Source organism: Myxine glutinosa, chromosome 9, assembly GCF_964187855.1.
Source record: "Myxine glutinosa chromosome 9, kmMyxGlut1.1, whole genome shotgun sequence".
NCBI lineage: Eukaryota > Metazoa > Chordata > Myxini > Myxiniformes > Myxinidae > Myxine > Myxine glutinosa.
Window position 1 is genome coordinate 139,471,100 of NC_136269.1, and position 25,811 is coordinate 139,496,910.

Sequence of the window (25,811 nt, forward strand, 5' to 3'; positions counted from 1 at the left end):
CCAGTCAAATTCACACACGTCTTACATCTAACTCACCAACCAGTCAAATTCACACACGTCTAACATCTTACTCACCAACCAGTCAAATTCACACACGTCTTACATCTAACTCACCAACCAGTAAAATTCACACACGTCTTACATCTTACTCACCAACCAGTCAAATTCACACACATCTTACATCTTACTCACCAACCAGTCAAATTCACACACGTCTTACATCTTACCAACCAGTAAAATTCACACACGTCTAACATCTTACTCACCAACCAGTCAAATTCACACACATCTTACATCTTACTCACCAACCAGTCAAATTCGCACACGTCTTACATCTTACCAACCAGTAAAATTCACACACGTCTAACATCTCACCAACCAGGAAAATTCACACACGTCTTACATCTAACTCACCAACCAGTAAAATTCACACACGTCTTACATCTTACTCACCAACCAGTCAAATTCACACACATCTTACATCTTACTCACCAACCAGTCAAATTCACACACGTCTAACATCTTACTCACCAACCAGTCAAATTCACACACGTCTTACATATAACTCACCAATCAGTCAAATTCACACACGTCTTACATCTTACTCACCAACCAGTCAAATTCACACACGTCTTACATATAACTCACCAATCAGTCAAATTCACACACGTCTTACATCTTACTCACCAACCAGTCAAATTCACACACGTCTTACATATAACTCACCAACCAGTCAAATTCACACACGTCTTACATCTTACTCACCAACCAGTCAAATTCACACACGTCTCACATCTCACCAACCAGTCAAATTCACACACGTCTTACATATAACTCACCAATCAGTCAAATTCACACACGTCTTACATCTTACTCACCAACCAGTAAAATTCACACACGTCTAACATCTCACCAACCAGTCAAATTCACACACGTCTTACATATAACTCACCAATCAGTCAAATTCACACACGTCTTACATCTTACTCACCAACCAGTCAAATTCACACACGTCTTACATATAACTCACCAATCAGTCAAATTCACACACGTCTTACGTCTTACATCTTACTCACCAACCAGTCAAATTCACACACGTCTTACACCTAACTCACCAACCAGTCAAATTCACACACGGCTTACATCTAACTCACCACCAACAACAACACAACAACATGCATTTTAAGGCCATTTTCCCGGCTAGAGCGGGGGTTAGCCTTGCGGTCCCCATGACAATCTTCTCCATTTTGCCCTATTTTCTGCATCTCTCCTTGTTAACCCCCTTGCCCGCATTTCTTCTTCCACCATCTTTAGCCAAGTCTTTCACGGTCTTCCCCGTCCTCTACTTCCTTCTACATTCATTTCCATCACTCTTCTCAACCAGTCATTTTCATCCTTCCTCAACACATGACCAAACCATCTCAACCTGTTCCTCTTCACAGCATCAATCACAGGCTCTATTCCCATCATCTTTCGCAATTCATCATTTGTCTTCCTCTCTCTCAACGATACTCCGCACATCCACCGAAGCATTCGCATTTCCACCCTTTCCAGCCTTCGTTGCTGCTCTACATTCATGACCCATGTCTCGCTCCCATAAATCATAACACTTCACACACATGCAGCATACACCTTTCCCTTCAGCTTCAACGACACTCCCCTCCTCATCAACATGCCACTCAGTTCCCGAAACTTCTTCCATGCACATCTCACTCTAGCAACCGTTGCCGAGTCTGATCCACCTTCTCCATTCAGCATGTCTCCGAGGTAGCAAAATGTTTTCACACCTTCCAGCTTCACGCCGTCTCCAAGATCCAACTCAACATTTCCTCCATCTGCAGCTCCCTCTGTGCACACCTTACATTTGAATGTAGCTGCCACACTGGTTAATGACCCTCTCAGACCACTACATTTTTGATGAACCCACTCAGCGCACATTGTACATTGAATGGAGTTCACTCCGACACCCTTCCTGCACACAGCACATGGCCACTTCCCAGTTCTTTCCACCTCACCACATGCTTTACCATTTGCCATCACCTTCGTCTTTCCGATATTCATGTTCAGACCTTTTGTCTCCATACATTCCTTCCACTTGTTCATCTTTTCCTTCAGTCCATCCATACTTTCCGCAATCAACACCAGATCATCTGCATACAACAACTCCCATGGTAAACCCTCCTTTATGTTCTGAGCCAGCACCTCCATCACAGCTACAAATAGTAGTGGACTTAGTACCGACCCCTGATGCACTCCCATCTTCACCTCAAACTCACCACTGTTCCCGTCCTTCATCCTTACAGCTGTGTGCGCTCTTTTGTACATTGCCATCACTACTCTGATCAACCATTCCTCCACTCCTAACTCACCAACCAGTCAAATTCACACACATCTTACATCTAACTCACCAACCAGTCAAATTCACACACATCTTACATATAACTCACCAACCAGTCAAATTCACACACGTCTTAAATCTAACTCACCAACCAGTAAAATTCACACACGTCTAACATCTAACATCTAACATCTAACTCACCAACCAGTAAAATCCACACACGTCTAACATCTAACTCACCAACCAGTCAAATTCACACACGTCTTACATATAACTCACCAACCAGTCAAATTCACACACGTCTTACATATATCTCACCAACCAGTCAAATTCACACACGTCTTAAATCTAACTCACCAACCAGTCAAATTAACACACGTCTTACATCTAACTCATCAACCAGTAAAATTCACACATGTCTTATGTCTAACTTACCAACCAAAAGTCAAAATTACCACACACTGACTGCAGTATTATTTTTAAACAGAGGTCAAGACTCATGGAAGATGTTAATACCAATGCAAATCAAAATCTAACAAAAGCTATTCTTTTAGACTCTGGTAGAATGCAGGCCATTTTGAAAGCAGATAGAGTCACTCCAGAAAGTGTTTAATTTCATGATGTCCAAACACGACGCTTCATTACACTCCAAAGAGTGTGCAGGCACAAGCCTAACACAATCACTCTTGGTTTCTTGGCTACACCAGACACCGCTACACCCATTAGATTAGCAAGAAGGATAATGCGTGGCGCAATTCAGAAATAACTTACGAGAGGATGTAGGGCATTCACTACCAGGTCAACCTGTGAGTTCTGGAGTCGGATTTCTGCATTGCAAGATGCACGGAGCACCTCACATAGAGCCTGGAACAAAATATAGTTAGGTCAACAGGTGGGCAACAAATACCATACTCTCCACAAAGCATCTGTTCTGTCGAAGCAGTTTCTTGGCAAGGGTTACAATGTACGATAACTCGCCTATTCATGAAAGACAACGTGGGATGTTTAACGTCCAGCAACCAATGCTAGCAGACGGGAGGACACCTGGCTTACCATCCATCCAAAGGACGGCACACAGATTGACGGCTCACCCTACTTGCGAAACACCAGCATGGCAGTTTATAGCTTGGTCAGAATTCAAACCCAGGCTAGAGAGCTTAGAGGTGAGTGTGTGTACCTCTCAACTATCCTGGCAGCTCTCAGAGGTTATAGATGGCTGCAATAAATTCATGAAAGTGTGCAAAACTCCTACACCTACACACCTCCATTTCTCTTCCGTGCTCAGTCAATAACCCTTTAGCCTGAAATGAACCACCACCCACAACCTCAACCTACACCTACACCGTTCGATGTCCCTCCATAAACTTCCTCCATATCCAAAGTGAGCCTTTCAAGGTAACCTGGGCAACTTTGTCACAAAATCCTCCTTCTTTCTGTACCACACACTCCAAGCCAAGCAGGAAATGCAGAAAAGGAATTGCCAATATACCCTCTACACCCCACCTCAAATGGCTGACAAGAAACTCGCCAACCCTTCTCCCGACACTCTGCCTCCAGCTCACTGTACTTTCCTCTCTTCCTCTCGTGCACCTCCTCTATGTTCTCTTCCCAAGGTATAGACAATTCCCCTAAGATGACCCGTCTTGTTGCATCTGACCAGATGACAATGTCAGGCCGCAACCTTGTCACACAGATCTCTGGGAATACCAATTGTGGTTTTACGTCTGCCATAACCTGCCAATCGCAAGCATCTGACAGCCCTCTTGCTTTCCACCTCCTCCTCTTTCCACCTCTTACCACTTGGCCCTCTTTGACAAACAACACCTCTCCCCCATTGGTCTCCTTCTCCACTCTTCTCTCTCTCGATCTCAGCACCTCTTGATCTCAGCACCTAACCATCTGCACTACCACCGCCAGCACCTGATCATGCCGCCACTTGTATCTTCCTGCTGCCAATGCTACTGAGCATGCACTCAGTGCACCGTTACCAAACCTCCACACAAATAACATCTCTCCTGCAACAATCCCCACAATCTCAAGTTTACTGGTGACGGAAGCACATCATACATTGCCCGCAACAGGAAACTCAACAATATTGGCTCCATCCTCCAAATCTCTTGCCACTTCAATGTCCTCACCCGCACACCTTCCCACTGCGTCCAAGCACCTTGTTGTGCCTGTCCGACTGACTTCACATATCTCCCCTCCTCCTCCTTTCTTCTCACCTACCTCTCAACCATCATTCCTCCTCTCTTTCACACATGCTCATCACCCCATCCCATGCTTCCCGTGCTGTACCATCCCCACAATCTCCTTCTGTTGCAACCGCTCCTCCATCTCATCTAACTCTGCTCTTGCATCACACTTCCGACTTCCCTTCTTCTCTGGGAGAGCATTCTTTACTACTGAATCACTTGAATCCTGCAACATCATGAACACCCGCACCCTCACCACCTGAAACTCCTCGGTTAATGATGTCAAGGGAAACTGGAGTTTTCCACCCTGAGCATAAAAGGAAATGCTCGTCAAACAGCGTGGCACTCCCAACCACCTCCTCACAAACCCGCTCACCACAACCTCCATCCTCTCTACATGCCCAATCACAATATCATACATCATCAATGGCCACAATACTCTACTCGTGGCATAAATCCAAACTTCAAACACCATACCTTCAACTTACCTGGCAAACCACATCCATCAATGCTCTTCAAACCTCTCAAAAGCTTGTTCCTCACCTCCTTTACCCTTCCCCATCATTCAACTCCACTGTATACCATCTTCCCAAGGGCCTCTGTCAATGATGGAACCACCTCCCCACCCAGCTCAAACCTGTGCATGTTATATATACTTCTATATATATAAAGCAGTGGTTCTATATGTATAAAGCAGTAAAGTATGTTTGTTTGTTTGTTTGTTTGTTTGTTTGTCCTCTTATAACTCGAGAACTACTCATCGCAGAGAAAAACCAAAGGCATATTCGGAATCAGTACGTCTCAGAGCAACTACAGCACACCTTAAATTTTAAAAAACTTCGGGTTTTAAAATTAGCGTATTAGCGCAGAAGCGCTAGCAGAAGAGGGAGGGAATCGAAACATGGGCCACTGTACGTTCGTTTAATAGTACGCGCTTTGATGGGCGGGGCGTATGGCATTCATGAAATGGTCGAATGCGGAAGTGCTTGAAGCCGTTGCGAGCGACTCGCACGATCTCTTGTCATGGTCCACAAGATTATCACAGAGACGTGCAGCTTCCAGCATTACGAGATATGATCGAGGCCTAACTTTTGAGACCAGTCCCAGCCTTCTAGGCCCCGTGGTTGGTTCAGACGACCCCGACAAAGGTGTTGGATTTTATCGCGAGCCGATTCGAGCGCCGACGTGCTGGCGAACACAACCAGTCATATCTTTTTAACGCGTGGTTCGATTTTTACAAAATAAACTTTTTCTTTAAGGGCTGAACCGTGCGCTCACAACGATACCGAGTTTGACCCTGGGAGAGCCGTTTTGCGCCGGCAAAGGCGCCTTGTTTTCCGTGATGACCATGTCGTGCTGCATAGATTACCATAAATTATAATTTATGTACCCTTCTTCCCCCGGGCACCCCCACACCCTCCCCCCCCTCCCCCTCCCCCCCTTTCCCCCTCCCCCGCATTCCCCTCCCCTCCTCCTCCCCCGCCCGGCAATGCCGGGTACTTCTGCTAGTATGTATGTATGTATGTATGTATGTATGTATGTATGTATGTATGTATGTATGTATGTATGTATGTATATATATATATATATATATATATATATATATATATATATATATATATACATATATATATATATATATATATATATATATATATATATATATATATATATATATATATATATATATATATATATATATATATATATATATTATATATATATATATATATATATATATATATATATATATATATATACATATATATATATATATATATATACATATATATATACAGTCACGTGAAAAAGTAAGTACACCCCATGTAAAGTTTTGACTTTTTCAACATATTTCAACATACAGCTATTTGATCTTCATTTCAACAATATTGATAGATAAAGGTGATATAATATAACAAATATCATGAAACATTTACATTTTGTAGTCCATTGTATAATTTAAATAAACATAAATGCAAATTTCGCATGTGGAAAAAGTAAGTACACCCCTACATTTATCACTCCTTCAAATACCTAAAATTAGAATCAGGTGCACCAGCTCAGGTGCAAATGATTAGAACATCGTTAGAGAGGATCTTGGAGGAACCTGTCTTATTTAAACCTCAGACATTTAGTTTGGTTGGCTCTTTGTAGTTGGTGTGCGGCGTCACCATGCCGAGATCAAAAGAGCTCTCTGGTGCCTTCAGAAAGAAGGTTAAAGATGCCTACGAGTCTGGGAAGGGATTTAAAAAGATCTCCAAACAATTTGAAAACAATCATTCGACTGTCCGGAAGATCATCGACAAGTGGAGAAGATTCCCAACAACTGCCAACTTGTTCAGGCCAGGCCGCCCCAGCAAGTTCAGCCCGAGAGCAGACCGCAAGATGCTGAAAGAAGTCTCTAAGAACCCCAGAATGTAATCACGGGACCTACAGGTAGCTCTTGCCACTGTTGATGTCAACGTGCACGAGTCTACCATTAGAAAGAGGCTGCACAAATTTGATCTACATGGGAGGTGTGCCAGGAGGAAACCTTTGCTGTCCAGAAAGAACATCAGGGCAAGACTAAAGTTTGCCAATGAACACCTCGGCAAAGACCAGCACTTCTGGAACAATGTGCTCTGGACAGATGAGTCAAAGGTGGAGCTATTTGGCCACAGTACCAGAAGACATGTTTGGCGAAAACCAAAGACAGCATTTGACCACAAGAACCTGATACCAACTGTAAAGCATGGTGGTGGAAATATTATGGCTTGGGGCAGCTTTGCTGCATCAGGGCCTGAGCAGCTCACAATCAAAGAATCCACTATGAATTCTTCATTGTACCAGAGGGTGCTTGAGGATAATGTGAGGCCATCTGTCAGAAAGTTGAAGCTCAACCGAAGGTGGACCTTGCAACATGACAATGACCCTAAACATACCAGTAAATCCACCAAGGAATGGCTGAAAAGAAAGAAATGGAGGGTTCTGGAATGGCCAAGTCAAAGCCCGGATCTAAATCCCATCGAGATGTTGTGGGGGGATTTGAAACGAGCTGTGCATGCAAGAAACCCCTCAAACATCGCACAGCTGAAAGAATTCTGCATGGAGGAGTGAGCAAAAATTTCTCCCATTCGATGTCAGAGACTGGTGGACAGTTATAAGAAACGCCTACTTGAGGTTGTTTCTGCCAAAGGGGGCAATACCACCTATTAGAGCCAAGGGTGTACTTACTTTTTCCACATCCGAAATTTGCATTTATGTTTATTTAAATTATACAATGGACTACAAAATGTAAATGTTTCATGATATTTGTTATATTATATCACCTTTATCTATCAATATTGTTGAAATGAAGATCAAATAGCTGTATGTTGAAATATGTTGAAAAAGTCAAAACTTTACATGGGGTGTACTTACTTTTTCACATGACTGTATATATATAATTTTGGCCCCATCTCTCAATGGTGAACACTCACTTAATAAATAAATAAAGATCTCTTGTCTGAATCCGGATCCAGATCTTAACCAAAGTTGAATCGGTCGTCCTCGTCACACATCCAACCTGTCCACCAAGTTTTGCCATAACTTGCTATACGGCTCAAATATTTGAAACGGGACAAACAAACAAAGTTCAGATGAAGTTAAATAAAAGTGTGTAATAATAATAAATAAATAAAATGTGAATACTTTTCCCCATTCCCCCTTCTCCAAACCACATATATTCCCCATCCTTACCATTATTTTTCTTTATCAACGCCATTTTTAAGAGTAAACACATCCTGACATCTTCCAAAAAACCTGCGTTGTGGGAAAAGACTCCGGCTGTTTCTTCAGCAATCCAACAACTCCAGAGACCACTCGTGGGATATGTTCTTCAAGCCAATCACGTGGCATCAGGTGTGTCACATGACCCAGCGCCTCAACTACCTTAACCCGCACCTGTAAAATGCACCGTCAGATTAATGACTTTTTGTTTGCACCAAATAAATCGAAGATAATGATATTTTCTCAGTGTTTGTGATAATGGTGGAATTATAAATTTAATAATTAGTGGGGGGGCCAATGTAGCAGATTGAAATGCCCGGTGAAATTGCTTGTTAATTTTTGGACACTGGTTGGGCTGTCTTTAGGGATGATATAAGTTCTAGAAAAAATATGTCTCCAATTGTTTCAAGTTCTTTATGGCGGCCATTTTGGATTTTCAAAATGGCGGATGTCGAAAACGTAAAATTCCATTATCTTGGCTTCTAAATGACCTAGAGTTTCGATTCTGGTGTCCAGTTGTACATTTTTGGGGATAGAGAATTGAATGAAACCTTCTTTAATAACCTACAAGGGATAAAAATAGGTTTTTATGGCACAGCCGAACCAGTGTCCAAAATCTAACTTAATGCACATCTATCTTAATTGTTATTTGTTATTTGTATGTTCCAGATTCGTGACCCTGAGCTATGATGGAGCCAAAAAGCAAGAAAACCAAGAAAGAAACTGATTTCACACTTTGCATTCAGTGCCAGGATCCCCAAGGTGCACTAGTGACTGAGCCAGCACTGGGCTCATATGCAAAGTTTCTCCAGTTCATCCAGGAGAGGGCACGATATGGTGATGCCGACTTCAAACAGATCAGCGAACGATTAAGCTGTTTCACTGCCACTGACTTGAGGAACAATAAAGCAAAGTGGCACCGGGCATGTTATGGATCTACATGCAACACTGCTCACCTGGAGCGTGCTAGAGTTCGCCACCAGAAAGCCTGCGAACATGGCGACACCCAGCATCTTCATAAGAGGTGTGGACGTCCTTCTTCTGCACCTGCCGCTGCAAGTACCTCAGGTTCTACGCAAGACGAGACTCTTCGCTTCACACGTTCATCATCAACTCCATTCAACAGAGACCTTTGTTTCTTCTGTCAAGAGGTCACTAAGGAAAGTGTACATGTTGTATGCACGTTCAACGCAGGTAAACAGCTGAAGAAAGCTGTTGAAGAAGGCAGCAACCACAAGTGGAAAGTTCAGCTGAGTGCTGCCATCAGTGCACATGATGCTCATGCGATCGACGTCAAGTATCATCTCCCATGCTGGGTGCAGAATGTCCAACGTGCTCCCAAGAGTGGGACATCAAGTGATGACAAAGAACACATACTGCAAGAAACTAATGTTATCAAAATAGCCGCAGACATTGAGTTTGTCAGCCTTGTTCGCTCTCTACTCCAAGCTGGTGAAATTCTCAACATGTCTGACCTGAAGTCGGTTTACTCCAGGATTCTTGACAATAATGGTGTGCACAATGTCCCATCACCTACTACCCAAGGCATGAAGGAGAAAATCAACTCTCACATTGATGACGTTCACTTCATGAAACCAAAACGTCGAAACGAGTCAGACTGTGTATTCTCCACTGCCGTGCGTGATGCAGCTGTCGAAGATGCAATGACGAAGACAAATGAAAAAAACATCGAACAACTGTTTGAGAGTGCCTCTGTTCTCCGCAGTGCCATTGCTTGTCAGAACAAGCACCCATGGCAATTTGAAGGAGAAATGAACACTGATGATGCTGAAAAGCATGTACCCAAAGTACTCTATGCTTTCCTCCGCTGGCTACTGGAAGGACCAGCCACGAGCATTGAGCCAGAGACTATGCGCTCAGCCACTATTCATCGAGATGTTATAACCATCAGTCAGAACATCATGTACGGCTACAAGTCAAAACGCCAAGTCACGTACAAGCCCAAAGAGCCAGATGCACCATTCCGCCATCGCTTAGAATGGCCACAGCAGCTTGCCGTTGCCATTGTAGTCCATCAGTCCACCAGAAACAAGAAGCTTCTGGATTTCCTGCATGGGTTCGGTGTCCATAAGAATGAAATCCCCTTCTGTGCTGTAGGTGTGGACCATGCACTGGAGCACATCAACAGGATCATGAAGGTGACAGGGGGTATTGTGGGCATTACCCAGAATGCCAGTGCCCGCGAAAGGTTCTTTCTGACAGCACCAGAGCTGAGTAGGCTTGCTGAAGAAGCCCGTCAGATGGCTGGCTCACAATCAGCTACACGCAAGGAGCACCACGACCTATCAACCACAGTCTGGGCTCGGCAGGAAGACAGCATTCGTCGACTGAAGAATGTGATCAGAGAGTCCATGAATCCCATGACGCATGAGGGTGAAGACCTGACGACTATCATCACCAAGGTGGTGATGCCAGCTGAAGTACAGAAGGATGTCTGCAACCAAGATGAGATTGGTCAGAAAGCGTATAACACGTTTGTTGCAGAGCGCATCAACACAAATGAAATCAACCTTTGGGCCAGAATGGGAAAGGTCAAACTGAAGATGTGGAAGAGTGCCAGGAAAGCTGTGAAGCACAAACTGGCAGACAAGGTTGTAGAGCTGAAAGACGACAGGTCACTGTTTGCGCGCATGCTGATCGTGGCCCGCTCACGACCAGAGATCAACTTGAAGGATGCCATAGGTCAATATGAATTCACCGCGCTTCCACGAACCCTCTTTGCAATGGCTGGGACACTACTACCATGCACAGACAAAAGCAAGCTCATGGGCATCCTAGAAGATCTACCCAAGAAGTCAACTGGCACTGGTCAGCAGCCAGACGACGACAATCCTGAACATACTCCACCCCCTCCCAAGAAGGTGACTGTCATAGACGGCATGGCATTAGTGCAAGCAATGGGTAAGCCACAATGGGTCAAAACATGTGCCCAGTGGGCTGGCCATTTCAATGCAACACTGGACTGCAAGACCAACGGGTATGATGAAGTCCACCTCGTGTTTGACCGATATGATCTGCCAAATTCACTGAAAGAGGCCACACGGGAGAGGCGCCAAGGTGGCAAGCCGCCCACTGCTTACCACGTTCAAGACAGCACCCCGATTGGGAAACTGACAGCAAAACAGTTCCTGTCGCACACCAACACCAAAGATGAGCTAACTGTCTATCTGGCAAAGAAAGCTCTGTGTCACTTTGAGGGGACTACCAAGGTCTTCATCGTCACTTCAAGGCAGGATGTCTTCTCCAACTGCATGGATGTACAGCATCTCCGTAGCTCCCAGGAGGAGGCTGATACGAGGATCTTTCTTCACAGTCTAGATGCCGTCCGAAGAGGTGCAACACAGCTGTACATTCAGTCACCTGATACTGATGTATTCATCCTAGCACTCCACCGGTACCATGAACTATGCAAAGACACATACTTCATCACGGGTGTGGGGAAGAAGAAGAGGCAAATCTCACTGGAACCAATAGTACATGAACTTGGTGTCAGGAAGGCTGCAGCCCTACCAGGATTCCATGCATTCACGGGAGCAGACCAGACTGGTCGGTTTGCCGGCAAGGGAAAGCTCACATGTTGGCAAGCCCTCAATAGGTGCTCTGTTGAGGTGGTATCTGCGTTTCATGACCTTGGGGCCTCTGAGGAGCTGAGAGCTGACACAGAAAGTGACATTGAGGCATTTGTATGCCAGCTGTATGAGCCTCGTACTACAGTTGTGGATGTGGGCAAGCTGAGGTGGAGACTGTTTACCAAGAAACAGCTAGAGGCACAGAAGCTGCCACCAACACGGGGAGCTTTACATGAAGCCATTGCTCGTGCACATTTCCAGGCCATGGTGTGGCATCAGGCTGATGTACCGGACCCCCAGCTTCCACAACCAACAGAACATGGATGGAGAGCAGAAGGAGATCAGCTGGTGCCCATCACAACCAAGGACCCTCCAGCCCCAGCTGCCATCACACATCTAATCAAATGTAACTGCAAGAAGACCCAATGCATGTCTCACTGCTCATGCAGGTCTCAGCATCTCAACTGTTCTGAGATGTGTATGTGTGGGGCAGATGAAGAGGTGTGTGGTAACACGGGTCAGGAGCGCCCCATGGGAATCGATAACACTGATGATGAGGAGGATGGAGATCCTTCAATGTAACAATGAACACTGCCAACTAAAAATATTGCACAAAGACATTATAAGTGTACATTTGAACACTAAAGTCCAGCCTTTATGTGATTTAGAAGTGAAAATGATGGAAAAAAATATATATATGTGTTGGCATAAGTGCGTGAAAATCCAAGATGGCTGCCATAAGAACCCTTTTGATCATATGTAGGTGTATAAATGTGTGTTTATTGGATTAAGTATCCGCAAATATGTACATTTGGACACCAAAACTAACACTCTAGGTCATTTAGAAGCCAAGATAATGACAATTTCGGTTTTCAACAAACGCCATTTTGATAATCCAAAATGGCCGCTATAAAGAACTTGAAAAAAATGGAGACATATTTTTTCTACAACTTCTATCATCCCTAAAGACAACCCAACCAGTGTCCACAAATTAACATTTGAATTCAACGGGAAAACATTGGCCCCCCCACTAAATCTTTATTATAATAGAGCAAACGTATATGGTTAGTTATGTCGTTATGTATGTTTGTTTATATGCGACTCAAATGTCTTCTTCTTCTTCAAACAAAATTAACACTTTCTTAATTACCACTCTTAATTACGTTTAGACTGCTGAGACCCCTCAGACCTTTGATGACCCTTTAATTTCCCCCAAGACCCTTAAGACCACCAAGACCCCTAAAGACCCAAAAACACCCTAAAGACCCAAAAACACCCTAAAGACCCAAAACACCCGAAAGACCCAAAAACACCCTAAAGACCCAAAACACCCTAAAGACCCAAAACACCCTAAAGACCCAAAACACCCTAAAGACCCAAAACACCCTAAAGACCCAAAACACCCTAAAGACCCAAAATACCCTGAAAGGCCCAGAAGATCCAAAGACCCTGAAGATGCAAATGGTGCCGAAGACCTAAAAGACCCAAAATACCCTTAAAGGCCCAGAAGATCCAAAGACCCTGAAGACCCAAATGGCGCCGAAGACCTAAAAGACCCAAAATACCCTTAAAGGCCCAGTATATCCAAAAGACCCTGAAGACCCAAATGGTGCCAAAGACCTGGAAGACCCAAATGGCACCGAAGACTTAGAAGATCCAAAACAACCCGAAGACCCAAAAGACCCCAAAGACCCAAAACACCCCGAAGACCCAAAACACCCTGAAGACCCAAAACACCCTGAAGACCCAAAACACCCTGAAGACCAAAAACACCCTGAAGACCAAAAACACCCTGAAGACCCAAAACACCCTGAAGACCCAAAACCTGAAGACCCCAAACACACTGAAGACTTAAAGACTCAGAAGAAACAAAAGACCCTTAAGACCCCAAAGACCCACAACACCCCAAAGACCCAAAATACCCTTGAAGGCCCAGAGGATCCAAAAGATCCTGAAAACCCAAATGGCCCTGAAGACTCAAAACACCATGAAAACCCAAAAGACACCAAAATGGTCAAAGATGCCTATCCCTCTGAAACAATGTATGGTGAGGTGCGCGGAGTGCGCCGAGTCACGCTAGTTTAATTAATTACCAAGGTATGCAGTTTGTAAGAGCCTATCACAATGAACCACACATTTGATCTGAGGACCATCTCTCGCCTTAGGTGAGGGCTCAATAAGTGATGAGGAAATACGAGAGAAGCAACAATTTAAACAAATTTGGCGTCAACACATTGGATGTACACAAGTCCAAATATACTCTCGAAAGACGCAAGTTATTTGTAATCGGGGAACGCAAAGATGACCTGATTTCTGCCTCGACTACATCATGTCTCCTTAAACCCTAACCCATCCATAAAAATAATCCCTCTCTTTCACTCAATCCATGCCTTCATATCCCGGCTCGATAGCCACGAGTTCAGCAGCACTATGTAGGTCGCATCGAGATCCTCCGCAAAGTCCTGGGACTGGAGCCCAGGCTGTGAGGCCTGGTCTGGGTTTGCCAAGTACTCCTGGATAGCCTGGCTGAACAGGCTCAGCGCTGTGAGGACACAGTGTGATCATTTGGGACATCCAAGATCCGAGTAAGGACATTTTAACATTACAAAAATGGATGTTATATGGATAGAAGTGCAAACGAAAACCTTTTCCCTATATTCTTCCCCTTTGCTTGACCTTGATCACCTCATGTCAGGCTTTGCTCCTTCAGTCCTGTCTGACTTCCTGGACCTGTTGTCTCGTACCCTCCCTCCAGTAATTTGTTTTATTTGTATACAAAATCTAGGCTCATGGAAAATAGAAGTAAAAAAAAAAAAATACAGCTTCATTCAAGGTACACTGCCCTCATGCCAAATAAATCAATAACATATCCTTCAGCGCGCATCATTGCCTCTAAAAATTAAATAATTCATCAATTAATCAATAAATTAAAAGTACCCTGTAAAACCAAATCACTTGGTCATTGTCCTGTCCAAATTTCAGCTTCCTATCTCAAAAGGTGCCTGAGATATTTCCAGGAGGAGAAAGGAAATAAATAAATATTTAATAAATCGATAATAATTAAGTACTTAATCAATTAATTGATTAATCAAACAAAAAATAACGTTTTTGCCAAAGCATGTGCTCCCTAGTGTGCCGAAATTTCAGATTCCTAGCTTAAAGGATGACTTGGACAAACAAACAAACAAAAAACAAAAACAAAACAAAAAACAAGAAAACAACCTGACTGAGTACTCCCTTTCAGCGCGCGTCATCACCGAGCCCCGTTCGGTGCTCGGCGATGACGTCATGCAGCACCTGGAGCTGGAATAGGGAGGGAGTGTTGTACAAAAAGGCAGAAAGGAAAGTAACTCACAGTGGAGCAATGGGGCCACAAGTGGACACAACAACCAAGGGAATGAACAAACACAAAAAAGGAAAGAGGAGGAGGAAAGGAAACTCAGTAAACTACATTAAATAAGAGTTAGGGGGAGGGGGTGGGTGATGTGAGTTGGTGGTGCTCAGGAGAATGTGTGATGGAACAATCTCCAGAAGACCGAAAGTCAAATGGGAGAAGAGGAACAAAAGAGAGGCGGTGTGTGGAAAGCCTGGAAAGCCAGTCCTTCAGGAGCGCTGCCCATTATCCCCTCATGCTTTTCCCATACCCACCCACCCTTGCTCTCTTCTACTCTCGCTGATGCTCTCCCCTTTCATTCCTGCCCCTCATTCACTATGTCCTTGTCTTCCTGTACCCCGTTCATCCTCTGCCCTTCTGTGAACCTGCTCATCTGTGTCTTTACCTACTGCACAGGTCTGCATTTCTGCATACAAAAATAATAATACATTCCTTTCCACAGTAAAAGAAATCCGGAGTTTAGAGATAAATTGCAGCATTACATGCACGAGTGGATGAACCAGCCCCAAGTAGGACATGAAAGGGCAGGGATGAGCGTACCTGAGGCGAAGGCACATCTCATTTTGTCCTGCTTACAGGCAGGCATCATGGTGCCCAGAATGCCGAGGATAGCCGGTAGAAAAGGAACCATGCTGTAAACTGTGGGCAAAGAAGGAAAGGACCAGTTATTAACAGGGCAAAAACATCCATTGCAGGTGATAATCCATTTACTTGAAAAATCCCACATCACACTCTGAAGACCCAGCAGAGGCACAACTTACCTCACTATCTCACAGTGCAACGTATAGCTCGCATAGGATCCCTCACATTTGCCCATTTGCGAATAACGACATACATGTTGACGCTGACGGGGGAGTGATCAGTGACCTGAGAGAGGAGCCACGAACCTTATCCACCCCACATGAGAACAATTTCTGTGCAGGTGAGAAAGACTATATAAAATAAAAAATAACCACCTTTAGAGGCCATTTTTCCCCGCAAAGCGGGGGTTGGCCTTTTTCGGGAACCGTGGTTGTTGTTGTTTTTCGGTCCCCTTTTTGAAGCAATGTTTTACGGCCGGATGCCCTTCCTGACGCCAACCCTTTTTGCCGCCTTTAACGACAAACAGGGAATTACCAGTGAACTGGTACTCAATTTGCCGACCTCGGAAGGATGACAGGCTCAGTCAACCCCCCTGGCGTTAATTCAGCGATCGACCGGGATTCGAACCCAGGATCCTAGGATCCTAAGCAGGCACCCTAGTCGCTAGCCCAACACCAGGGCAGGTGAAAAAGACTAACAACCAATAAAGAGTCACGTTTGAAACTGTGCCAAGATGGAGTAGATAAGAGCATATTTCAATTTTTTCTAAGATTATGGTAACAGCAAACTTCCTTGTTAAATGATATTTTTAATGCCACTGCTTTTTAAAGGTAGCATGGCAGTGCCCATTCCAAGTTGCTTCGTGGCATGAAGGATCACCAGACCTGTTGATCACACTAATCTCTGTGAAGGTTTGTCTCGGGCTCTAGGCAGACAGGATAAACAACGGATAAACAACATCGACTCAGAGCTGATAAGAGCATGTTACCATAATGGCAAATAAAGTACCCGATTATTTATTTTTTGTGATTATTCATCACAAGGAAAGCAGTGACGATGACTGCGGTTGTCCTGCCAGGAAACGGAGGAAGAAAGGAAGAGGGATGGATGATGTATTTTCAGAACTTTAACCAAACAAAACTTTGTAATTATTCCCACACTTTATAAAATTAAAATAAATAAATAGGTAAGTAAATAAACGGGGTGATAAATGTAATTGGCTCAATCTGTCCGTCTGTCTGTCTGTCTGTCACACTATCTTTTCCTAAATGGCTGGGCAGAAATTCACCGACTTGGTAGTTTTGATCACAAAATGGCACCAAGTCACAATACCAGTTTCATTTTGGCCACGTCCCCACGGGTGAGATCAAAAGCTCAAATAACGAAAAATGCAATTACAGCACATTTTAAAATATTTTTAAATGATACATTGGATATATGCAATCAGCATTGGGGGAAAAGAAGAAGAACCACCTTTAGAGGCCATTTTTCCCCGCAGAGCAGGGGTTGGCCTTTTTCGGGCACCGTGGTCCCCTTTTTGAAGCAATGTTTTACGGCCGGATGCCCTTCCTGCCACCGACCCTGTTAGTCGCTCTCTTGCAACACACAGGCAATTACCAGTGAACTGGTACTCAATTTGCCGACCTCGGAAGGATGACAGGCTGAGTCAACCCCCCTGGTGTTAATTCAGCGATCAACCGGGATTTGAACCCAGGATCCTAGGATCCCAAGCCAGTACCCTAACCGCTAAACCAAATATGTAACTTTTTTATTTGACCCCCAATTCATGCCCCAGGGGGGAGGGACTTAAGGTCACAGTGGCCAAACAGGAAAAAAGTTTTAACTCAAAATCTGATACGGTCCTGGATCATTCTTGGTGAAACGTTTTGCCAGCTTCCAACTTAGCTAGAGGTGGGAAGCGTGGGGATTTGCGATAGCGCGCCATCAACTTCGCTCTGGTTTAAAATGTGTCCGTAATTGCATTTTTTTTGTATTTCACCTTTTGACCCCTCTCCAGGGCACAGGGCCAAAATTATACTGCTCTTGCACCTTCGTGCTATGATGGGGTGATCATAACTACAAATACATAACTACTGGCTAAATCACCTGAATTCATCCCCGCTGTTCAAAACAACATCAGGCTCACCCTGTTCAACACCCGGTCCCTCAACAACAAATGCCTCATCCTGAACGAATACATCCTGGATAACAAACTGGACTTTCTCTGTCTCACCGAAACCTGGCAACAACCACTGGACTACTACACGCTCAACCTCACCACACCCAATGGATATTCCTACGTCAATAAACCACTCTCGGAGGGCCGAGGTGGTGGAATTGCCGTTATCCACCGTCAAGACATCAGGACCAGCCTCATCCCCATCACCTCATCCTCATCCTTTGAACACCTGGCTTTTAAACTCTCTGGTCGCACGCAGTCAGTCATGGCTGTCGTCTACCGCCCTCCCAAACCACACCCATTATTCCTGTCTGACTTCTCCTACTTTCTGACCCAGCTATGTTCCCTCTCCCCCTCAATCCTCCTCCTTGGTGATTTCAATATCCACATGGACTCCACTGACTCCACGATAACCACTGACCACTGATTTACTCACCTGCTTTAACCTCACTCAACATGTCAACTTTCCTACGCATATCCGTGGTCACATTTTGGACCTTGTCTGCTCCACTGGATTAATTTTGCACCATCTCTCTGGCTCTGACCTCACCCTCTCTGACCACTTAGCCATCACTATGACCATCAACATCCCCACCCCAACACCAAGACATTATCGCACTATCAACTTCCGTAAGCTAAACGCTCTTTCACCTACCTCATTCTCATCCACCCTCTCTGAAAAAATGTCCACTTCTCCCTTCATTGACCTCCACACCCCTTCCGACCTCACTGACTACTACAACCACACTCTCTCCTCCTGCCTTGACCAGATTGCACCTGTAAAAACCAAAACAGTTTCTTTCACCCATTCTGCTCCCTGGTTTACCCCTGAACACTGCCTGATGAAAACTCGTGCTCGCAAACTTGAAAGACTCCGCAATAAAACAGGTCTCACAGTTCACTCCCAAGCCTACAAGGACCACCTACAACACTACAAAGATGCCCTCTCCCACGCCCGCTCCGCCTACTACTCTCAAATTATCCACTCTGGCTCCGGAAACCCAAAAGCACTCTTCTCGACAATAAACAAACTCCTCCGCCCCCTGGACACCACCACCCAGTCATTCACAGTAGACAACTGCATCTCCTTCCTTTCTTTCTTCCAACGCAAAATTGACAACATCGACAACAGCTTGACCACCGCCGCACCCGCTCCCCCTCCAACCACCTGCCCCCCCTTATCCTGCCTTCCCCTGTCTCAATTCTCCCCGGTCTCCCCTACTGACCTCTCTGAACTCATAGGAATGAAAACTGCCACCTGCACTCTTGACCCCATCCCCTCCAGCTTTGTCAAGGCCTCCCTCCCTGCTCTCTCTCCACTTATCATTGCAACAATAAACTCCTCCCTGTCTACAGGCATCGTCCCACCATCCCTCAAAATTGCTGCTGTTACCCCCATTCTAAAAAAACCTGGTCTAAACCCTGACACCCTAAACAACTTCAGACCCATCTCCAACCTACCCTTTCTGTCGAAAGTTTTGGAACGCGCTGTAGCCACTCAACTCAAACATCACCTCTCTGCCAATAACCTGTATGAAACATTCCAATCCGGATTCCGCTCCAACCACAGTACTGAAACTGCTCTCCTCAAAATCACCAATGACCTTCTCCTCTCCTCTGACGCTGGCAACCTCAACATTCTCGTCCTCCTCGACCTCAGCGCTGCCTTTGACACCATCGATCACACCATCCTCCTCACCCGACTTGAATCCACCTTTAACGTTACCGGCACTGCCCTCTCTTGGATTAAATCATACCTCTCTGACAGACGCCAGTTCATCTCCATCAATAACTGCAAATCCCCCACTGCTCCCCTCCCCCAAGGTGTCCCCCAAGGTTCAGTTCTTGGCCCCCTCCTCTTCATCCTTTACCTGTCCCCCCTCGGTCACTCAATCCGCCGTCATGGTCTCCAATTCCACTGCTTCGCCGATGACATCCAGCTTTTCATCTCCACCAAGTCCGTCTCCACCGACACCCACTCTATCCTGACAAACTGCATCTCTGAAATAAAATCCTGGCTTCAAATCAACTTCCTCAAACTTAACTGTGATAAATCTGAAATAATCATCATTGGCCCAAAAACGCTCAAAAAATCCACCCATAACTTTGCCCTCAACATCGACGGTATCCCAGTATCCACCTCCCCTCTCATCCGGAATCTTGGCGTCATCTTTGACCAAACCCTCTCCTTCGACAAATACACTAAACAGATCACAAAGACAGCCTTCTTTCACCTGAAAAACATCGCCCGTCTCCACTCATCCCTCTCCTCCACGGCTGCAGAAACCCTCATCCACGCCTTCATCACCTCCCGTCTGGACTACTGCAATAGCCTCCTCTATGGTTCACCCTCAACAATCACCAATAAACTCCAATACATTCAGAACTCTGCTGCCCGTCTACTCACCCATTCCCGGACCCGTGACCACATCACCCCCGTCCTTTACAAGCTTCACTGGCTCCCCATCTCACAGAGAATCCAGTACAAAATCCTCCTCTTGACCTACAAAGCCCTCCATAACCTGGCCCCATCCTACCTGGCTGACCTCCTCTCCAGACACACTCCCACCCGCAACCTCCGCTCTGCTGGTACAAACCTCCTGACCCCCCCCCCCCCCCCCCATCCGGACCAAATTCAGATCCTGGGGGGACAGGGCCTTCTCCATCGCTGCTCCCACCCTCTGGAACTCACTACCTCACACCATCAGAGACTCCTCCTCACTCACCACATTCAAAACATCACTCAAGACCCACCTGTTCAGCACTGCATTCAACATTCAACCCACAGCATTTAACCCCTGACTATCACTTCTCCTTCTCCCTCCTTTTGCTTTAAATATTTCCCTATTGATTCTTGTCTTTTTGCACTTGTTGTTTTCATGTTTTGTTATGCATTATGTTTTGCACTCTGTCAAAGCGCCTTTGGGCTTCATGAAAAGCGCTATACAAAATAAATGAATTATTATTATTATTATTATTACAATGTTTGGTGAATTTGTGCACAACCGTTTCGGAGATAGCATGACGGACAGACAAACAAATAGACAGAGCCGATTACAATATCCTCCCGCCCCTCCCCTCTCCCCCCCCCCCCGCCCCCCTTATGCCCTGGGGCGGGGTGCATGGGATAAGGAAAATGAACACCACTAGGACTTTCAGGAAAGAAAATGGAATTTGAAAAAAGTGGATTTGGGGTGTATTAAAGAGGGTAGAAAAGATCAAGGTTTTGGATGGGGGAAGATAAGAGATGGTGGTGAACAGCTGTTTTAAAGACCTGGAGGGAGGAGTGGGATTGAAGAGAGTGAGGGAGTTTGTTCCAGAGGCGGGAGTAAAGAGGAATGAAAGAGTGAAGGTGAAAAGAGAATTATAATTTGGCAGTTTCACCAGAAGAGGGTTGCTGACAGAACTTGTGCGTCCTGCAGGAATATTTGGGGGACAGAGCACAGACAGAGCAGGGGGTGCTAGGCCGGAGAGGAATCGGTAGAAGATAGAGCCCACCAACCTGCCTGCGGTGAGCGAGTGAAACACCCTCAGAATCAGCTTCATCATGGGAGATTCCAATGATTCAAAAAGCTTTGGTATCTACAGCGTGAAGCCGAGCTAGGTGTAAGGCAGGTGCACCAGCCCAGAGGGGAGAGCAGTATTCCATTGAGCTGCGGATGAAAGCTTTGCATGTGGTGAGGTGTTCAGTAGTGCCCAGAGAGGACTTCGCACGACGGAGGATGCCCAGTTGGTGACTGGCTTTGGAGGCCAGCTTGGAGATGTGGTTTTCCCAGGAAAGATCATGGCAGATAGTTAGATGCAAAAGCTTGAGTGACAGAACTTCTTGGAGAGGATTGTTGAGAAAGTATATGGGAGGGTTTTCCAGACGGTCTTTTCGGAGAGACAAAGTGAGAGTGTGAGATTTGTCAGGATTGAAAGGCATGTTCCACTTGTTTGAACAGTTTGTGATTTTGTCCAGGTCTGCAGAGAGTGAAGAGGCTGCTGCCTCTTGTTCATCAAATCCATTTGTTTGAGACAAAGATATAATTGAACTTCCTCAGGCCTAGTACATTCATCCCCTTTGTAGAAACCTTAACACGGGAGTTCTAAGGAAGAATTGATGGTTGCTAAAGTTATGCCAATAAACTGACAAAATTATACAAAACAAACTCAACTAGTTGGTCATTCAAAATGAATGAAGCAGAAAATACTGCAACAATGGACATTTCGTTCACCAATTGCAAACAGAATGAGTCACCTTCACAGTATTCATGTAATCTCTACTAGTTACTGGACCAATTTCACAATCTCCACATCATTGGGCTCAACTCTCTCTTGTGCGCACATAAGTAAACAGATCTCACCTTGATTGTAAGCTAATCGGCCCAACGTGAGGACAACATGATGATTCGGAGATGTGCCTGGAAAGAAATTCTGCATCAGTATCACCATCAAATCCGGCAACCACGCCGTGCCCATAGTGACGGCCAGGCCAGCAGCAGCTTCCGCTACATTCACATCCTGCAAGGCATGTTGTCAATTAATGATCAAATGTGAAAATGGGCACCAGTCTGTCTATACTCTGTAATTACTTTTCTACCTAAAATGATGTTACCTTTCACCGCAATCCTTAAAATTAGGACCACGGATCCTGAAGCTCACCTGGATCAGGAGCAACAGACACTCAAACCCCCAGGAGACCACTTAGACCCAGATTTCTTTATGCCATGAACAATCTTTGGTACATCACAAGTGATGAAGGTTGCAGTCAGGTTTCATCAAAATTGTGTGTGTAGTTTCACAGAACAGTGCCTCACACCTATCTCATCTTCACGCTGTTGAAACCAAAGCATTCAGAATCATTGGAATCTCCCGCGATGAAGCTAACTCCAAGGGCCTCTCACTCACTCACCGCAGGCAGGTTGGTGGTCTTTCCGTCTTCTACCGACTCCTCTCTGGCCTTGCCCCCCCAGCTCTCTCTGGGCTCTGTCCCGCAAATATTCCTACAGGTCGCACAAGATCTGCCTGCAACCCTCTTATGGTTAAACTGCCAAAATCAAGACTCTCTGCTCACCTTCACTCCTTCATTCCTCTTTCCTCCCGCCTCGGGAACAAACTCCCTCACTCTCTTCAATCCCACTCCACCCTCCAGGTCTTTAAAACAGCTGTTCACCACCATCTCTTATCTTCCCCCATCCAAAACCTTGATCTTTTCTATCCCCGCTAATTTCACCCCAATTCCACTTTTTTGAAATAACAACTTCTGTCCTGGAAGTCCTTGGTGTCCTTGTGTTTTATACTTCTCCCCCCCCCCCCCCCCATCCCCTTCCCACGCCTCCTCCCCCCAAGCCCTCTCCCTCCCACACATCTCCCTGCTCTTAAATGTTGTGTGCTCTCAAGTGTTTGTCTGGTTGATTTGTTTGTGAAGTAAATGTTAGCTCTTTCACGAGCCTCGATTCAGTATACCAAAAAAAAACAAAAAAAAAAAACATAAAACAGAGCAAATACCTATTTTGGGGAGAGCCAAAGCACTCCCTCTATATGCTTATTAGTCCGTTTACCTTTGAGTGAATCATTTCGTTTGTCGCTAAATAAACAAGGTCCTTCGCGAGGTTCTCGGGGAGTTCAGCCCCTCGATCCTTCATGGAGCTCTCCATGCATGAGAAGAGACAGGTCCGGTGGCCTGAAGGTAGCTGCAGCACACAATCCAAACAAGGACATTATATAATAAACAAAAACGCAAAGGATTCGGCACATAGTACATCACATGGTATTATTAGTGGTTATGGAACCACAAGCACTGCAGGTGCATGAGAATTGTACATTTGAAATTAAATAATTCGTAGAACACTTACACTCACTCAATCATGAGAAAAGGGACATGGGAAGGGTCTTTTTCAACTCTTGCCTTACATTTCCGAGCACGATTTATATTAGATTTGTTCGTGAACTTTGAATAACAGGTGTGGTGGCAACTGTACGAAGCCGATAGGTCAAGCACAACAGGCTAGAGCTGAACCTTTTGCCAACTCTTCTCGGAGGAACTGACATTTTTGGAACGATCTTTGAGAAAAAGACGCACTTAAAGACAAACAGACCTTTTTGACAAATTTAGCTCGGTCATTGCAGCACTAGGCACCACCACTTCGTCTGAATATCGCTGTTACTCCATCCTTAGAGCGTGCGGAAAAATTGAATGGTCGAGATGGGGAAAATGAAAGTTTTTGGAAGTTCAAAAAAAATCTACAGTGTTCATATATATAAACCAATGAAAATAAAATAAAAGTTTTAAAGGATGGTGGGGAAAAAAAACACAAATAAATAAATAAATAAAAATATTGAATCGGAAGTTTGCCACCGATGATGCATCGTCTTTTACACCACCTTGTCTAATACAGTAAGTTAGTTATTCGTGCCTGTTGTTCGTATCCTTTATGACGTCCCTAAAAGCTGCAAGTTTCCTGTTCGGAATGATTTTCAATTTTGTTTGACTGCCAAATTGGCGGTCTGAAGCAATCGCTTTATAGTGCTGCGCATGCGCACTTGGAACAGCCCTCGTACAATTTGCTAAATTCAGAGCTAAACTTCTGCTAAACTGCAGGTTTGCGTTCCGATTCATGTTCTGATTCGTGTTCAAAATATAACATTCAATATTGAAATCAAGGAGTTCATCGATCATCAACTGACGTCTGCCAGACAGACAGAGTGAGCCGATTGTTCAACTCCGCGTTGCACTACGTGCGCGGGGTAATAGACCAAAGTGTAAAAACACAGCTAGTATTTTTTATTACCATGTTACCAAAAAGGTGGCTATTACTGTACAGCGGGTCTTATACCTTGTCCAAAAATACCTAAATGTTTCATCCGATAGACTTGAGCAGAAAAGGAAGAGTAATGGAGTCCAGACAATATATATATTGTTACGGTTTTTAGAACCTTCACTAGTAAATTTTAGTAAATGCATCCCTTATAAATGTTCCCCTGTAAATATCCCCATCAATTGGCTTGTTAAAGATCGCACCCTAGTTAGTCCATGTACAACACGTAGCGAACCATAGGACCTCTCCGTAGTTATTTCATTAGTATGTGTTTCAGTTAAGGATCTTTTCCCAGTAGTTGAATCTGCATTGCATTAATCAAATAAGATAGGCCCCATTCCGTCCATTTTGCTCTCCCTCTTCAAATTGTGGGGCCTCGCTTGCCAACAGCGTTCGCCGCCGTTGCACTGGGCTGTTTACTGGCACCACGCCGCCATTAGCCATGCGGTCAAGCCGAGGAGGAAGGGGGCGGAGCCGCCAGAACAAGGTGTGGCACGTCGACTCGTCATCGGAGGTGGAGTCAGCAAGCCCTTACCGGCCAACCAGCACCGCGGTGAGCCAACCGGTAGGCGTATCATCAGAGCCGGCGGTTTGATTCCAACACGAGCAATAAAAGCGGCTGCGAGGGGCGGCTTCAAGAGAGAGACGCATGAGAAGGTACCGACGAGAGGGGAAGGACCTGGAGTGCGCGACGAACTGGCATCTTGCTCAAGGGAGAGAGCGTTGACACGAGCCATTTGTTATAGACGGAACATCCCAGTCCCATCGCTGTAGGCAACGTCCGCTCGCGGTGAACGATACGCGCTCGCTGCCTGCCAGGGTTTTCCCACCACGACGCGAGTCGACTCCTGGAGCCGGACCTCGACGCCTACCGTCTGCCTGGGCCTTCTCATCCCTTCTTCCAGTCATTCCTGCCTGCTAGTCCCCTTTCGTGTAAGTCTGTTTGTCTGTCTGCGGCGTTGGTAACATAAGACTGCTTAAGGCTG

The 25,811-nt window shown here is 45.2% G+C and overlaps 1 protein-coding gene across 1 annotated transcript in view; it reads right to left on the minus strand.

The window, feature by feature from the left end:
* Positions 1–25,811, minus strand: part of LOC137434857 (maestro heat-like repeat-containing protein family member 1) — a 109,164-nt gene that overhangs the window by 75,394 nt on the left and 7,959 nt on the right. The window contains exons 3-8 of the mRNA XM_078785140.1: positions 23,569–23,700; positions 22,372–22,528; positions 15,805–15,903; positions 14,261–14,412; positions 8,314–8,454; positions 3,110–3,202 (exon numbers count right to left, since the gene is read on the minus strand). Of these exons, the coding sequence (XP_078641266.1) occupies positions 3,110–3,202; positions 8,314–8,454; positions 14,261–14,412; positions 15,805–15,903; positions 22,372–22,528; positions 23,569–23,700 (774 nt within the window). The remainder of the gene's footprint in view (positions 1–3,109; positions 3,203–8,313; positions 8,455–14,260; positions 14,413–15,804; positions 15,904–22,371; positions 22,529–23,568; positions 23,701–25,811) is intronic.